Source organism: Brachycentrus maculatus, unplaced genomic scaffold, assembly GCF_059751285.1.
Source record: "Brachycentrus maculatus isolate JH-2025_06_01 unplaced genomic scaffold, ASM5975128v1 h1tg000081l, whole genome shotgun sequence".
NCBI lineage: Eukaryota > Metazoa > Arthropoda > Insecta > Trichoptera > Brachycentridae > Brachycentrus > Brachycentrus maculatus.
Genome location: NW_028280835.1, coordinates 96,820 through 114,499, shown reverse-complemented (window position 1 = coordinate 114,499; position 17,680 = coordinate 96,820). Strand labels below are relative to the sequence as shown.

The 17,680-nt window shown below is 37.8% G+C and overlaps 1 protein-coding gene across 41 annotated transcripts in view; it reads right to left on the bottom strand.

The window, feature by feature from the left end:
* LOC148310948 (ankyrin repeat and KH domain-containing protein 1-like) overlaps positions 1 to 17,680 on the bottom strand; it is a 71,021-nt gene that overhangs the window by 35,008 nt on the left and 18,333 nt on the right. For 10 of the 41 annotated variants that reach the window (XM_088257399.1, XM_088257402.1, XM_088257403.1 and 7 more), the window contains 11 exons: positions 14,731 to 14,955; positions 13,880 to 13,987; positions 10,923 to 11,081; positions 9,558 to 9,824; positions 8,689 to 9,010; positions 6,892 to 7,059; positions 5,137 to 5,480; positions 4,117 to 4,239; positions 3,349 to 3,463; positions 2,632 to 2,721; positions 728 to 981 (listed from right to left, as the gene is read on the bottom strand). In XM_088257399.1, coding sequence (XP_088113525.1) covers positions 728 to 981; positions 2,632 to 2,721; positions 3,349 to 3,463; positions 4,117 to 4,239; positions 5,137 to 5,480; positions 6,892 to 7,059; positions 8,689 to 9,010; positions 9,558 to 9,824; positions 10,923 to 11,081; positions 13,880 to 13,987; positions 14,731 to 14,955 — 2,175 coding nt within the window. The remainder of the gene's footprint in view (positions 1 to 727; positions 982 to 2,631; positions 2,722 to 3,348; positions 3,464 to 4,116; positions 4,240 to 5,136; positions 5,481 to 6,891; positions 7,060 to 8,688; positions 9,011 to 9,557; positions 9,825 to 10,922; positions 11,082 to 13,879; positions 13,988 to 14,730; positions 14,956 to 17,680) is intronic. The other 31 variants (XM_088257417.1, XM_088257419.1, XM_088257420.1 and 28 more) reach the window with 7 other exon arrangements.

Sequence of the window (17,680 nt, the reverse complement as noted above, 5' to 3'; positions counted from 1 at the left end):
AATCACACAAATTATAAGACTAGCATTAGGAGCAAAGATCCCTTAATTAAAACAAGTATAATTTGTAATATTTCGAAGTTAGAAAATTTGCCCAAAAAGTATTCATGAATTGTTTCAACAGTTTAATTCAATGCTTAACTGCACTAAAAAGTGCGTAGAATCAGTGAGAATTAAGTGGTATTTGATGATTTACTGTATTTCTTAACAATAAAGATTGGATAGTGAAGTCGGAGGCCTGCAAGACTCCATATAACAGCTGCTGTGGATATTGGGTAAAACTCCATATATCAACTATCGTGGATATTGGGTGAAACTCCATTTAACAACTGTCATGGATATTTCCCACTAACATCTTAACCTTATTAACCTCCTCTAACAAACTTGTATATAAAATAATTTGTAAATATCTTAAAATTAATTGTATAAATTTGTAAAGGTATATGATACCTCACTAAACAAACTAACATTACTAATAAAACTAACCTCACTAACAGGAATACTAACACTTGAAAGTCAAATGTAAAAAGTGTAAATAAAAATAACTCTAGCTATAACACCCAAGATGGGTGAAAAGCCATTAAAAAGAAGAAGAAGAAGATATTAAGTGAAACTCCAAATAACAACTGTCTTGAATATTGGGTGAAACTCCATATAACAACTGTCGTGGATATCGGGTGAAACGGCTGTTGTGGGTATTGAACAAGTCAGCCTACTTGCTTGTCATTACCTGGCTAACTTGACTGGCGGGGTTGGGCGTGGTGTGGTGGGGAGGGTGGTGTTGCTGCTGCAGCTGGTAGAGCTGCTGCTGCTGCTGGAGTTGCTGGTGCTGCTGCTGCTGTTGCTGCTGCGAGGTCAGGGGCTGCGGCGCTGGCTGCTGCTGTTGCAGGGCCTGCTGCTGCTGTTGCGCGTACTGTTGCTGCTGTTGGGGTATCTGGAATGCGTTGGAGTACTGCCGCGCAAACTGCCTGCCCATCTTCAGACCTGGAATAACAGTTACATATTTTTTTCTTAAAACTCAAGTGTTGAAAAAATTTGAACTACAAATATCTTGATATTAAACTACTAGATATCTGATGCATATGTCTTCTTCTTCTAACCCTTATCCGCACCCAATGGTACATAGGGCACTGTATCATATTGAGTGTTATCTTGATCGTTACTTACTCCTGCGCTTCAGGGAATATTAAATGAATTTTAGAGTGTGAAATCACTAATATTTATTTGCACCACCCCCCTGGGAATCTAGCCCGGGACAAGCTAAACACGCTAACCATTACACCACGAAGGCGGACTTCATGAATCTTATCATACATGCCTGACAATTATTCTGACTCCTGAAGAATTTAATTTTAACAGTCAAATGGTCCAATAACCAATGTCCATATATGTATTATGCACAAGTTTGCCTTTTTTTATAGATTTGTATGATTTGCAAACAGAGTAAATCTCATTTACAACAAAATTCCTGTGTTTTCCCGACTGTGTGTGGAATATAATTAACCCTTTCAGTGTTTATTTTTATGACCACAAATAAAATCCTAAACAGAATACAAGATGGCCCCCTAACACTAGATGACATTCAACCTATTTGTTATATTATAAAAATTATGTTGATCAGTGTCATATAAACAAACCGCAGGGATGACAAAATAATTTTTTCATTCATTGATTTGGCAGTCGCTTTGTGGTAATATCTATGTATAAATTTCTCTTGGTAAATACCACTACTTCTTAAAGTGTATTGTGACAAGGGCTTTACAATAGATTTTAATATTTAACATTTTATTGAGCTCATTATTTCTCCATGCCTGGATAAATATTTTTTTTTGTTTTTAAAACTTTATGTCAAAAATTTCAATTGCTCTGGCCTGCATAAAGCGATGCCCTTCATTACGACTTGTAGCATTCAAATTCATATCTAAGCTTAGCTAAGCCATTAGTAAAAATACAGCCCATATGAAAAATACAATTATATTTGCTGTTTATCCTATAAACTTATATTTTCTATTGGACATATATCTGAATATGATCATGAATTCCAAATTAAAAAATGACTGCCAAATAAAATATATAACTATATATTTTGTCGGCCTCCATGGGGTATTAGTTACCGCATTTGTCTAGTGCTGGAGGTCTCAGGTTCAACTAAACATTGTATCAATTTGATGCAATGCCCTATGCACCATTGGGTGCGGATAAGGGTCAGTAGTGAATCTAAAATGTATTCTTTGGGATGGGATCTCCCAGTGAAGAGAACAATACAAAATTTGATCCGATTATTACATTCGTGAAATACTACATAAAAATCAAAATGATATTGTGTCCCTAAAAAGATCAATTCAAAAAATTCTCAGCGAGTCAATTGGTATAATGATTATTAAAAAAAAAAAATTAAAATGTCCGCAAACTGCTCAGCAGAGTATGAGCCAGTGAGCAATATTAGCCACTGAGTGTATGTAGTATGAGCCAAGCGTTGGAATCCCTTAGACCAAGTGTATGGAGCATGAGCAAAGAGTTTGAATCCATTAGACCAAGTGTATGGAGTATGAGCCTAGCGTTTGAATCCATTAGACTAAGTGTATAGAGTATGAGCCAGGCGTTTGAATCCCTTAGACTAAGTGTATAGTTCACCTTGGGCGTAATCTTGGAGTTCTTGCAGACTGGGGGCTACACCGACAAGGGTTGGTAGGGCCAAGGGTGCTGTATTGGCTAGCGACATACCTAGAGATATACGCATCGTTAGAGGCCATTGTTTAAAGAAAATAACCGCCATTTGGATTAAGTGTGCGATCAAAAATGGGTGTGAAACATTTGTCAGGTCATTGTATTCGAGGTCGTTTTATATTCCGATTCATTAAATTCTATTGTAAGAAAATACTATTATTTTAATTTAGATTCATTGTATAAGATTTCCACAAAAATAATAATATTTCCGATTAAAATAAATATCGACATAGTGTTATGCTTATGCGTAGATTCTAATTTTTAAATACATTGCAGTGTATATACAGCAAAAACTTGATAATTCAAAAGGTTTTATTTTGCTACTATTAAAAAAACATTAATACCTAATTCTGGCTCCTTCAACACTATTCTCATGCATAATTTTTCAATAATTGAAAAGTTACAATACAAAAAAATATTTATAAAAGTATTATCATTATTAAATTCATTTAAATCTCAGACTTTGCCGACAAAAAATACAAAGTACCTTTAAAACATGACTGTGCATCATATAGTATAGCTTGTACACATAGCTCAACCTTCTAATTCTCACATATATCACGTAACACTGATAAATCCAACTTATTGAGAACATGTTGTCTAAAGTGATAGTCTAATTAATACCTTGCGGTTGTGTGAGGTCCAGGAGTGGAATGGGCGGTGTGATGGGCTCGAGTTGGTTGTTCATTAAGGACATGGACCCACTCGCTCCCTTCAGGGCTAACTCTCTCTCCACCCTCTGTAACAAGAGACGTTGTTAATAATGAGCACTAATACAAACTAGCAATATCACCTTAACCTTTCCCTTACGGTGCTAAAATTTTCCACCTTCAACGGTGACATGTATTTTTAACACCATACGAAGAAGTGATTTAAAAATGGGAATATTAGAAAATGGTAAGTATTAGAAAATGAGAAAAAAATACATCGCAAGTTGCCGCTATAGCTGGTGTGCGCGTGTACTCAAAGCACGTCACGTACGCACAAACTGAGAAATGTTTGGGTGTTGGTGATTCTATTAATAAAAAATTAATTCCCATTAATAAAAAATAAATTTTTGAATGGTACATTTTTTTCAATACCCCCTTTTTGCATTTTCCCTCCAATTAAGTTTTTACATTTTTTTCCATAAAAAATAAAATTTAAAACGTTTTTTTTAATACCCCCGCTTACATTTTCCCTCCGTTTAAGTTGTTTTTTTTTCGGTCCCTTGAAAAATGTAAAATAGGGGTTTCACTGTATTACCCAACAAAAATCATATAGACCTCTGTTAAGGGGTCCAATTGCTTTGATATGGGGAAGATGCCAGTAGTGAGGAGTTGCTTTGCTGACCAATTGTGGTGAAGTGAACATTATCCGCAGTCACTACAAGAAGCGAGAGGCAAGTTTTACCTTTAGTTCTTCTAATATCTGTTGTTTCTGGAATATCTGCTCCTCTCTCGACGGCTTCTTGTCTTGCGTGGGGGGCGGTGCTGATTCACTCTCGTTGCCCATGGGTATCATCCGGACAACCTTCTGGAACAATTTGTGTATCAGCATCGCTACATTCACCACTAATATGCTAAGCACAAATGACATAATTAACCCTTAGCACTGAAGTGGCGGCATAGTTTCAGCATGCATGGTCTGCCACACTACTTAAGTGCCGCCACTATGGCACCACGAAAATAAAGTGTTAATACTAATGTGTTTAATTTACTTTTTCACTTTTCAATTTACCAGAATCAACTAGTAATATTTTCGGAACCCCTACTATCAAGTCGTCCGCCTCCGTAGTGTAATGGTCAGCACGCTAGGCTACCATGCTGGAGGTATCGGGTTCGATTCCCAAGAGGGTCGAAATAAATATTTGTGATTTTTCAGTGTAATATTTATTTAATATGACCCCGGACTGGTACCTGAAGCGGAGGGCTGATCACCTTTCCTTCGTGTATTTAACGGTCATTATAACATTGCTTCTATATGATGCAGTGTCCTATGCACCATTGGGTGCGGATAAGGGTTAGAAAAATAATTATCGAACCCATGTCGTTCAGAGTACACACATTGTTTACCCAAGAGTTAAAAGGGGGACCCTACACCAACAAGAAAATTCATACGACTTTGAATATCTATCCATATTCTCTATAATTGTGACGCACTTGCTCACAATCAAAGCCACATCCTTGGAGGGCCACTACTCGACTCGGAGAAGGTGAAGCTCCCAAGACAAGTCGTGAGTTTCATGACTCACTTGAGAGTGAGCTATGATAAGAGGGAGGTCACAAAAGACCTAAAATGTTCGCAGCAACACAAGGAATTCAAGATCCTTCTTTGAAGGTGCAGAAATTCTACTCGATTCGAAAGATATTTATTCGGCCATGGACGACTAGTATTACATTTTGGTTCGATAGTTAGAAAGGAATATATTACCTGAGTGAGGTCAGGCGGGGGAGGGAGGTGGTGGTCCTGGGGGGGCGCGGCGGGGGGCAGGGACAGGCGGGACTTGCGAACCACCATCTTGTGCTTCCCGCCCGCGCTGCCGCCGCCCGCCGCCTGCTGCTGCTGCTGCTGCTGCTGCTGCTGCTGTTGCTGCTGCTGCTGCAGCTGCTGGAGCTGGTGCAGCTGCTGGTGCTGCTGCTGCTGCTGGAGCTGCAGCTGCTGCTGCGGCGTCAGCTGCTGAGGGGGCTGCGGGGGCGCGGGTCCGCCCGCCGCGGGGGGCGAGTCTGGACCCTCGTTCTGTGGCGAGGACAGGTACAGGAAGCCATCATTCCATCCTGGAAGGGAAATGGGTTTTTTAGTAATCAAAATCCGGGAGGCCGATGGTGGGAAACCAGCTTGGCTCAGCACGGGTGTAAACTTAAGTGTAAACCTTCGAATTAAGCTTAGACTATGATGTTCTCTGTGTTAAACCATGTGTGAAAGCACTTAAAATAAAGAATTGATACGAAGTCAAGGTCCCGTAAAATCAAACAGTCTCAAGAGATTAAAACTATGATCAGGGGCAACTGTAAATATATCCATATGATGCCTGATAATCTGAACGGTCAATTTAAACACGACTCGAATGGAACTTCAAATAAGCAACATGTGACGATACATCAAATCTTTAGGACATTCCACTGAGCAAGCCTCCTATATCGGCCTAATCCCGAAACAATGAGACGTCCTCGAGTTAATCATTCAAACCTATTGGCTTGTTGTAAACGCATATTTCTTCGCAGTTAGCCAAACAGACCTATCGCCGATCTCACACATTGTGTTTTTGTTTACTTGCGTAATTTTGAAATGTTGACTCGAAATCTTGGAACGGATTTTATCATCGGAATGACTCAGTGAACTGGTCTTGTATAAATACTAAAATATAAAATGGTGCATAAAATCAAGACTTAGTGTACTATTGACAGTCATTTAACATTTTATAAATTCTCGGGAAGAAATGACGCTAGTTCACATACACTAGTAAACATAGCTGTATCTAGTTTGGGATGCATTTATTAAAAAAAAATTAAAACAGTTTATTTTGTCAGGTTTTAGAAACATCACATTTTTTTTAATGAATCATTTATATCCTCGACAAGAAAGTGCTGAATTTCACCTAAGATTTTGCTCCGAGCGTACGGTAGACACATGACCGATCTGTAGATTTTCGCAGAGGTTTGGATGGGTGCTCATCTACTTCTAACCCTTATCCGCACCCAATGGTGCATAGGGCACTGCATCGTATCGAAGCAGTGTTATCTTGATTGTTACTAACATGAAGACAAGGTGATTACTTCTGCGCTTCAGGCAAAGTCCAGGGTAATGAGTCTAAATAAATATTAGAGTGTACAATATTCGATTTTGCTCCGACCGCACGTTAGACACATTTGAAAATATTCATAGAGGTTTTGGACGGATACTCATCCGGCAAATATGAAATAAATATTAGAGTGTGAAATCTCCGATTTTGCTCCGAGCGTAGATACATTTGTAGATATTCGTAGAGGTTCGAACGGGTACTCATCCAGCGAAATATGAAAAAAAAAATAGTGTTAAATCTCCGATTTCGCTCCAAGCGTATGGTAGACACGTGACCGATCTGCAGATATTCGTAGAGGTTCGGACGGGTGCTAGAGGCCGGCGAACTATGACCGAGAACTATGGAGTCGCAGTCGGGTGGGCGGTGCGCGCATGTGGGGGTCCTACCTTCCACATAGTACTGAGCTTCCTCGGGGTTCATGGGCAGCAGGTGTTGGGGGATCGGCACCAGCGGCTGCAGCGAGCGGGGGAAGCCCATGGGCGAGTACAGCCCGCCCGCAGCCGCCCCCGCGCCCTCCTCCCCACCTGCCGCCACTCCGCCACCCACATCCACCACTGGAAACATTTCAAGCTTATGACATCCTACACTCGCTGCGTACCAACTAAAGGCCCCTCAATCTTCATCTAGCAGATATCTACGTATCTTTACCGCTGACCACGAAAGCAATGACATTGTCGATAATTTATTTTTAGATTTGGCGTTCAATTTGTCTTCTTCAAACCCTTTCCTGCACCCGATGGTGTATAGGGCACTGCATCATATAAACGCGGTGTTATTTTGATCATTAACACATGAAGGAAAGGTGATGAGCCCTCCGCTTCAGGTACTAGTCCAGGATAATATTGAATAAATATTCATCAAACCTTTATCCGCACCCTAATGGTGCATAGGGCACTGCATCATATAAACGCGGTGTTATTTTGATCATTAACACATGAAGGAAAGGTCATCATCCCTCCACTTCAGGTACCAGTCCATGGTAATATTTAATAAATATTAGAGTGAAAAATCACTTATATTTATTTGACACGACTGGGAATCGAACCGGGGACCTCCAGTGGGGTAGGCAAGCGTGCTGACCATTACACTACGGAGGCGGACAAATTTGTAGAACTCCATTTTAATTTATATATTGAACATTAAAATCAAACACTGATTTTTAGGGTCTAATAAATTGTATTTCATTATTAAAAATTTGCAACAATTGTTTCACCTTGTTATGGCATTTTAAAACTACTGTACAGTTCGAAAATGTCATAACAAGGCAAAACAATTGTCACAACTTTTTTTTATGTTTTTAATAATAAATCACAATTTAGTAAACTCTAAATATCATTGATTGACTTTAATATTTAATGTATAAACTAAGCTATCTGTAAGTCAATAATTTTGATCTATTACACTTGGCGATCCACGTCTAACGGTGCATAAAGCGCCGCATCAGATAATGCATCATTATCTTAAATGTAAATTACACGAATGCCAAGTAAAAGTGTTAAAACACCCAGTATTAATGATAACCCTACCGGGAATAAAACCCAGACCAATAGGATAGAAAACCAAGTCAAGTGGAATACAAACTATAGGTAATTTTGTCGCAAGAAGCCCTTAAATACAATTTCAATTAACTGAATATGAATTGATCAATTTATTGGACTTGTCGGTTCAGAGTGTAAAACGTATAATGCCCATGAAAGAGTGTGGACGCTGAGTAAAAGATTGTATAATGTAGTAATGTGTCAGTTAGAGCCCAAAAGATCCGATGACTTTGAAAATGTGAGGAGATTAAACTCGGAGCGCTAGAAAATCCCTAATACAAGAGAGGTCTAGAAAAGAGAAGAAGAAAAGTAATTTTACGCAATAAACTGTTTGCCGAAACTATGCGAAGATTGAATAGAAACGATATATCGGATGTGTCTATCGATGATTGAAGAGATACAAAATGTCCTTGAAAATGTGAGGACATCGACTCATCAGATGTGTATATTTTTTTATCGAATTTATCAATGGGTGTGGACAGAGTCCTCTAATGTTGTCAAGAGTGAAACTGTCAAATGCGATTTATCGTCGGACGCACTGAACAACCTAAAGGCTAGAGCACTGTTTAAAGGATAAAAAGTCATCAAAATATGATTATAACGCCGAAGAAAGATGTGCGGAGATTGATCGGGGAGTTGACTTACCAGCCTGCTGCTGGATGATCTGCAGGGGCGGCGGCGGAGGCGGCGGCGCGGGCGCCATCATGATGGAGTGCGGGTAGTCTAGGAGGCACTGCACCACGGCCGTGTGGCCGCCCTTGGCCGCCTCGATGAGCATGGTGCTGTTGTCCTTGAGCTTGTGGAAGGGGTCGGCCGAGTGCGCCAGCAGGAACTTGACCGTCTCGTGGTGGCCGCCGGCGCAGGCCAGCGAGAGGGGCGTGTGGTCGTTGTTGCTGGTGCTCCGGTTCACGTTGGCCCTCTTGCCCACCAGGAACTGGACGGTGCACAGGTGACCCGCTCGGCAAGCCTGGATACACCATATCACATTATTGTCAAATAAACAAGCAAACGGGGGTGCTAATCTCATGTTCCGCTCAAAATTGGTGGTTCTTAGAGGACGGGTCAATATATACATTCATACATAAACGTCCAGCTTATTCTTAAAGAGTAATTATCCAGTATATAGTTAGGGCCGTTTTGCCCGCCTCCGTAGCGTAATGGTTAGCGTGTCTAGCTACCGTGCAGGTCCCGGGTTCGATTCTCAGGGAGGATGAAAATAAATATTAGTGATTTTACAATCTAATATTTATTTAATATAAGCCTGGACTGGTCCCTGAAGCGCAGGGGTGATCATCATGCCTTCACGTAAATAAAGATCAAGATAAAACTGCGTCAATACGATGCAATACCCTATGCACCATTGAGTGTGGATAAGGGTTAGAAGAAGAAGAGATATAGTAAGGACCCGAAAGCGGCATTTCAAATGAGACCCCAAATAAACAATTCCCAATTTAGTTGAATACCGAGTTATGTCATTGAATAGGTCTAGAAGGGAATAGGTAGGTATTGCCCACCTTCATGAGGGGGGTGCGGCCGCCCTCGGACTCGTGCTCCAGGTCGGCGCCGTACTGCAGCAGCAGGTCGGCCACGTCCGTGTGGCCGTTCTCCGCCGCGTAGGTGAGCGCCGTATCGCCCGACTGCGTCTGCGCGTGCACGTCGGCCGCGCCCGCCTCCAGCAGGTAGCGCACCAGCTCCAGGTGGCCCTCCTGCGAGGCCTCCATCAGCGGCGTGGACGCGCCCAGCTCCATGTCCGCGCCCGCCTTTATCAAGAAGTCCGCCACCTGCGCAAGTATCAGTATATAGAGTATTGAGATCACAACTCTTTAACTTAAAGTTCGTAACACTCGCAAAACTGCGGGTATTGAGATCATGGATGCCCACAACTATGGACGAGTCACTCTCCAACAAAAAGTTCATCAAAAATACACTCGCAAAACTGCAAGTATTGAGATCATGGATGCCCACAACTATGGACGAGTCACTCTTCAACAAAAAGTTCATCAAAAATACACTCGCAAAACTGCGGGTATTGAGAACATGGATGCCCACAACTATGGACGAGTCACTCTTCAACAAAAAGTTCATCAAAAATACACTCGCAAAACTGCGGGTATTGAGATCATGGATGCCCACAACTATGGACGAGTCACTCTTCAACAAAAGGTTCATCAAGAATGCACTCGCAAAACTTCGGGTATTGAGATCATGGATGCCCACAACTATGGACGAGTCACTCTTCAACAAAAGGTTAATAAAAATATGACCAGATTTTGGAAATATTTTGGTAGATTTAATTTTGTCATATAATTGTATAAATATAAACCATTCACTTCTCTCATATTTATCACTATTCACAATGGGTACATAAAGTCTTAAACAATCAAATAAAAATCAAATCGATTTCATAGTGCTACTAATGTAAATAGTATTTTTACAGTGCATAGATTTGCACAATTTCATAATACCATTAGTAACACATTTACAGTGCACAGATTTTCATAATGACAATGATTAGTTTTTTCCTCTACCTCCTTCCTTAAACTCCCTTTTTTCCTTTACCCTCCTTATTATCATCTTTTGTAATTAATGTTTTTATTATTTGTAGATTTGTAATTTATGTTTTTTTATGTTCAAGTACTATCTACCCTCTGATTGAAAACAGCTATATATATGGTCTCAAACATTTTGATCAATATCACATGCCTGTTTTTGGTTGGTTGGAAGATATTGCTTTTTAGCAATAATGCCAACCAACCAATGTACTTATTTATTTTCTGTACATGAAGTTTAAATAAATAAATAACACTTTGACAATGCACGGATTTGACTTGGCAATAATCTTGGGCACAAAGATGAGATGACAATGAGGATGTATTTACCTCGAGGAAGCCCCCGCAGCAGGCCAGCGTGAGGGCCGTCTCCTGGGTCTCCTCGGTCTGGGCGTTGATGTTGGCCCCCTGGCTGAGCAACAGCGCCACCATCTCCTCGTGCCCCTCTCGGGCAGCCTCCATCAGCGGCGTGTACCCCTCGTCATTCACCTGAAAATAACAACAAATTATATTTTTAATAATACACTTAGTCCTCTACTTACGTGAATTCGTACTCACACAATTTTGTTTTTTTAACCCCCTAAGATTTAAAAGAAATGTTTTGATTATCAAATTGATAATAAAAGAAGACATGCCTTTGGAACGAATTAATCACGTAAGTAGAGGACTTACTGGATAGTTGAAAATTTTTTGATTTTTAATTTAAGTTTTACTTAGTAAATACCTCTTTTTCTTAAAATCTTTTGTGACTAATATTAGTTGAGACCTTAACAAGAGATTGATGCATAATATTAATATTAAAACATTAAATATGTAATTCCTCTTTTCCGACTTTAAAAATGAGGCCGGCGCAGAATGTAAAAATACCCTTCCTGTCCTTAAGCATCAATCGACCGAACGGGTAGAAATACCTTTCCCGTCCAATGTGTGTTAAAAATGGATTAATATTACCACAAAGTGACTGCCGAATCAATTAATAAAACATTTTGCTTTGCTGGCAATCTAGAATTTCAGTATCTGATTGTGACAGAAGTTAGAATCTTTTGTAGATGGGTAATGATGAATAAAATAACAAAGGAATAATCCTTTGTATACCAACGACATTTATTCTTACACTTATGGTACAATCCGCAGTTTAAACATGTTTTTCAAAATTCTCCAACAGAATTAATACATTTTCAAAGACTGTCAACTAAACTGAATGAAAATACAATCAAATTTAGACTCAGAATCTATGATTGATTTTTCATTTAATTTTTCTATATTATTTTTAAGTTAATCGAAATTCCATATGAGATACATGAATAATAATACAAGGGGAAAAAAGCTTAATTGAAGACACTGCGATCGTTTTGATTGGATTAAAATGCATAAGCAATCCAGTTGGTGAAGTTTATACAGCTGATGTGTTCAGTATTCCAGTAGATTTCATGCACGACACTTGATTAGGTAATGTATTCTGTGTTGACCTCCTTCCCAACCGAGCCTAAAATCCTTCAGTGCACTTGTCACACCGAGTTAATACAATCAACCACATACTCCAGAGCGGTGAGTCAATAGCAAAGGAATCATTCCTACTTGCAAACACTAATACATATACACCGGATGCAACAAAATGTTAATTCATTAAAACGCGACTTATTTAAAATCTACATTTTGACATCCTAACATAAATGAAGAAAAATATAATACTAAATTCATTCAATTTAAATGCTTCAATTATTTAAAATCATGGTCTTTTATTTTACCCCTGCCTTGTTATGTACATAACATAGAATTTTGTCTAGCCTTCCACTAGTCTGATTGGGTCGATAACGACGAAACTCAATCACTGGTCAAATAAAATAAAAGTGGAAAAAACTATAGAGTAGGCAATAACTTTGTGAAATAAATGATTTTTATATAATAATAAAACACTCGTATAACACTACTTTTAAGTTTATTAAAGAACTACAGAACGTCTGTAGTTCTTAAAACTAGTTTATGTTTACATAAATAATGTTTTAAAAAAATGGTATTGTAAAAGTGTTTTATTATCATATTCAAATTAAGATAAAGATGAGATCGCATTGCTTGATATGTATTATTAAGTACAGATAAGGAAGAATAAAGAAGCATTTAAAAAGCAACATTTGTCTACGAATAAATTGTTGATTGAAGATTGAACCTGTGTCCTTTGGGTAGTAAGGTGTCATATTTGCTTAGTTGCTTTTGTTATATATTTTCACTGTCTATATTTGTTTCAATGGAGTGATAATGTAAACATATCATGTTGGAAGTTATTACATTAGAGGAATGTATTGAATGTAGATAGATAGATAACATTAATACGTACACCTGTTTGGTGCATTTTATCTACTGTGTAAACAATAAATTTACATATTAGAAAACAATAAAACTACAATTTGAGTATGGCATGGACATTCGGTACATATGTTATGATATATTGTGCCCATTCAAAGTTATTGCCTTTTAATTTTTTTTATTTATTTATCAATTAGTCAGATAAAAATAATAACAAAAGTATCATGGACACAATTATTTAAAACAAAATAATAAACGGATATGGTATTTGTCCGCCTTTGCAGAGGAAAATATTGATAATTAGAAATAAAAATATTATTTATGCAAAATTAGCACAGATATCATATTATTATGATGAAATTGACTAATTTGAAACATTTTTCGGATATGGTCCGTTCAATTTTGAAGTAACGAGTTTTCGCTGTTTCAATTTCAGATCTGCAAACATGTATGTTAATTTTTGTGTATTTCATTATTTTATCTATAAGGATATCTTAAAATCTCCACAAAATAACTGCATTTAGAAACATGTGATAATACAAATACAGGTATAATTTTTTGTATATAAAAGGGTTAGGCAATCCGGAAGGCACTTCAATAAAGGAATCTCCATTAGGACTATATTGAAAGCTGTCCCACCGCATGCCCAGATCTGATACAGAAGCATCTAGGCTTCCTGCCAGATCTGCTCTTGTTAAGCAATTTTTTTTTTGAACTAAGTTGCGAAATATATTGAAAATGTGAAACAATATAAAAATTGTATCCCGATTTTACTGTGAATTTACATTTAAATGCTTTCAATATACCTGTCACCGCCAATCTAAATAAATACAAGATTGTAAGTCCATCACCAAATTTTCTAGAAGTACCCCAGTGTAGGCAGTGAAAGGGATTAGTGTTTCGTTCAATTAGTCAGCTAGATCCCCATTAGGGCTTAACAGGAATTGGCTAGAAATAAATCGAATAGAAATATAATATATTACCTCTTCGATGTTCGCCCCTCTCTCGATGAGCAGCATAGCCAACTCTACGTGACCTCCGCAGGCAGCCAGGGTAAGGGGACTCTCGAAACTGTCTGTTGGCATGTTGACCTGAAACAAAATTACACTCATAATTCAATGCTCACAAAGAGACCAAAGTCTCCAGAAGGTGACAGTGGTGGGAGAGATGAGTAGAACTCCAATTATCCAAATCGATTGGGACCGGACCCCATTTCGATAATCAGATTTTAAAAATTAATTACTGTATTAATGTTTGTTGGAAATGTAAATAAAAAAGAGCATTTAATTAATTAAATGAAAAGGCAACACTTTTACATGTTTAAGCGTAGTTACAGGTCCTGTACAGGATGTACATATACTGTACTGTAAATACTTTCTTACTGTTCGCACATTGTTTGCAAGAAACTCTGAAAAGCATTTTTTACATACTGTTAGTAGAGAGCGGGAGACGCTTATAAGAGTTCTATATGCTTACTTTCGATAGAGCGCGAGACGCCAAAAAACATTGTTCAGATCGGAATTGGGTCTGCGGTTACTTGTGATTAGTATATGACCTTAACAAGTATTCTAATAAGGGTCGGGGTTGATGAAAAAACCGTCTGACAAAAATGTGTGACTAATCAAAACGAACAGTGAAAGGTGGTTTCCGGAGGGAGCTATAGCGCGCGTAGACAAAATCATTATTTTGCAAATTGCAGTACATTTCCCTCTAAATTTTTTATCCTGAAATTCTGAAAGGGATTCGGGTAGGCTTCGGGCAGAGTTTAGATGTTTGGAGTTTCAAGATCGAGCACGATCGAGATCGACAGCGAAGAATGGAGAGGAATGGATACCTGTGCCCCGCTGTCCAGCAGCAAGCGCGCCACCTCGACGTGGCCGTCCATGGAGGCCTCCATGAGCGCCGTGTGCATCTCGTCGGTCTTGTGCTCCTGGTCCGCGCCCGCCGCCAGCAGGAAGCGCACCATGTCCAGGTGCCCCTTGTAGCAGGCCAGCGTGAGCGCCGACTCCTTGAACTCGTTCGAGTGCGTGTTGATGCCGGCGCCATTCTCCAGCAAGATCTGGAAACCATGAAGGATCTTAACATATTTGTCAACTCTAGATTACGGGACATTTTCCTCATTTAGTGCAACAATGACGTAATTTTTTTTAATATATTTTTTTTTTAAAGTTAACTATGTCAAAATGTACAGGAAGACTATTTACATCGCGAGAAACATCAACAGAATTGATTTTGTGTTTGAAATGCCGCAAGTGTCGTTGTAGAATTGAGTAAAATGGCACCATTCTATTGCAACAACATCCGAATGGAATCTTCTGTAATATTTCTAAAAGTGTAATTATGCCATTGTGGCACCAAATATCCAATTTCTAGGGAGCACTGAGGCAACACATGTAAAGAATAGATTTATATTATCCACTGACACTTCGTGATGGAATTGCATTTTTAATTTATTATTAGATTACAACCAATATTTTTAGCTTTTCCACTTTTTTATTTGACCAGCGACCGGGTTTCGTCGTTACCGACATCATCAGACTGGTCCAGTCTGATGATGTCGGTAACGACGAAACCCGGTCGCTGGTCAAATAAAAAAGTGGAAAAGCTAAAAATATTGGTTTTAATCTAATAATAAATTAAACATGTAAAGAACGTAGTGACAACGTTTTACTGATATTTTATGTTCGTATTTTAAACAAAGTTTTCAAAAAAAAATATTGCATTTATTTTTTAAGTATTTTTAGTGAAATGAGAGTTTTTCTTATGGTCATACATTTACGATAGTCCCGTATTTAGGTACATTGAAACAAGTCCAGTGGTCTAAGATTAAGTTAACTCCTTCGGTTTTGAAGTTAATGTAGCTTTTAGACAGTAAAGCATCCCAAAAATTACAAAATCCAGTATTGAATTGATCTCACATTTTGAATCAGTGGTGGCAATTACGACATTTAAAAAAAATAAGGGTAAATAAAAAGTTTAATTGATACTCTCAATCAATAATTACATTTTATCCGGTTTATAATTTCACAGAAATCACATCTTTTGTTTCCTTTACACAAGTGGAATAAACTACGTCTCTACATTTATTAAAGTTTTTCCGATCAAATAAAAAAAAGCCTAGCAAAATGTATATACATACTGGCCAAACAAAACAAAAACCCTTCTACTTTCTAAAAAGTATAATTATAGAATGATGTATATTGAAAGTGACTTCGTGAATCCAGTATGTGCAGAAATTATCATAACAGGTCTGGTCTATGCATAATATATAATGCAAAGGCCAATGCATTTGATTCCCTTAAATATGGGGCCTTTCTAAGCATTATGTCCTTGAATGCTGTTTAAATTCCAGTCAGATTATAAATTCATGATAATAATACACAGAATATATTATTAATGGTAAGATATACAAATATTATCTGCATTATGAAAATGCTAGCTGTGATAAAGCGCACTTCATTTCATTAGTTTTAGATGAGAGTAGAATTATAACACATCGCTCACTCCTTTCAAGAACGTCATAAATCAAAAATCGACAATTTTCAGTTGTGCATGTTTTCGGAATGAACAGAAAATGTATTATATCCCGGTGAAAGCGGCGTATTTTTAACTTAATATTTACCCGCTATAGGGCAGAAAGCATTGTTTTTGCATTTTGATGAAAAGGTGTTGTTTAATTATTTTTTGAAAGATATTAAATATTTTTGAAATGGAGAAAAAAACCTTCAGGTTTTACCTAAAAATATGTGTTGCACAGTAAAAAGTTCAATAAGTGGCTTGATATTTATTTTTAATACATTGTGTTATATTTTTAAAGTTTAAAAACGTTCTCCTGAAAAATCTAATTTTTTGATTTATGATGTTCTTGAAAGGAATGAGTGACATGTATTTTTTTAAACTTTAAAGTGAATATATAAATGCTTATTGCATAATATTTCACTAAGATTTTATGTTGTAATATAGGATTTAATTTATTATGAGATTATTATCTTTTGAAACATGATGAGGAATTTTTTCAATTAACGTATATGACACCCAGTCTCAGATGCTTCTAACCCTTATCTGCACCAGATGGAGCAAATGACACTGCATTATATGGAAGCAGTGTTTTCTTCATGAACAACTTCAGAGGATGAGTGTTTTTTTGCTTGCTGACCATTGGCGATGGGATTTGATAATTATGTACACATGGTTAAGATCTTAACAAGATGATTGGTAAAAAATATTCATATAAAAACATTAAATTAGTTATACTTACAAACAATAATTTTAAACTAATGAATATAAGACTACCTTTGTTCTCGAGTTTCGAATCCATTTGTTGCAGAATAACAGTAGGAAGTAAAAATTTTACTCTCATAACAATTTATCGGCCCGGCTCTAAGGCACCGACTACTAAATTTTTTTCAGAAATAAAATCCCTGTTAGAATGGGCGGTTACTCGCACAGAATTATGAATTATAACTGGAGATATAAATATTCGTTTCGACCGTGAAACAGATTCAGCGACCAAACGCTTTAATGTACTTCTGAGTGATTTTGATTGTCTTCAAGAAGTAAATACCTCAACTCATAACGCAGGAGGTATATTGGATGTTATAATACGACGCAAATGTGATGAACATATTGCAGTCAATGTAACAGACATCGGACTGTCAGATCACAAACTAGTACATGGCGAAATCAATATCGGCAAACCCACCCCTATCTACAGATCCTTCACATCACGGTCGTGGAGGAAACTAGATATTAATAAATTTAAGACCGATATCTCGAACTCCTTA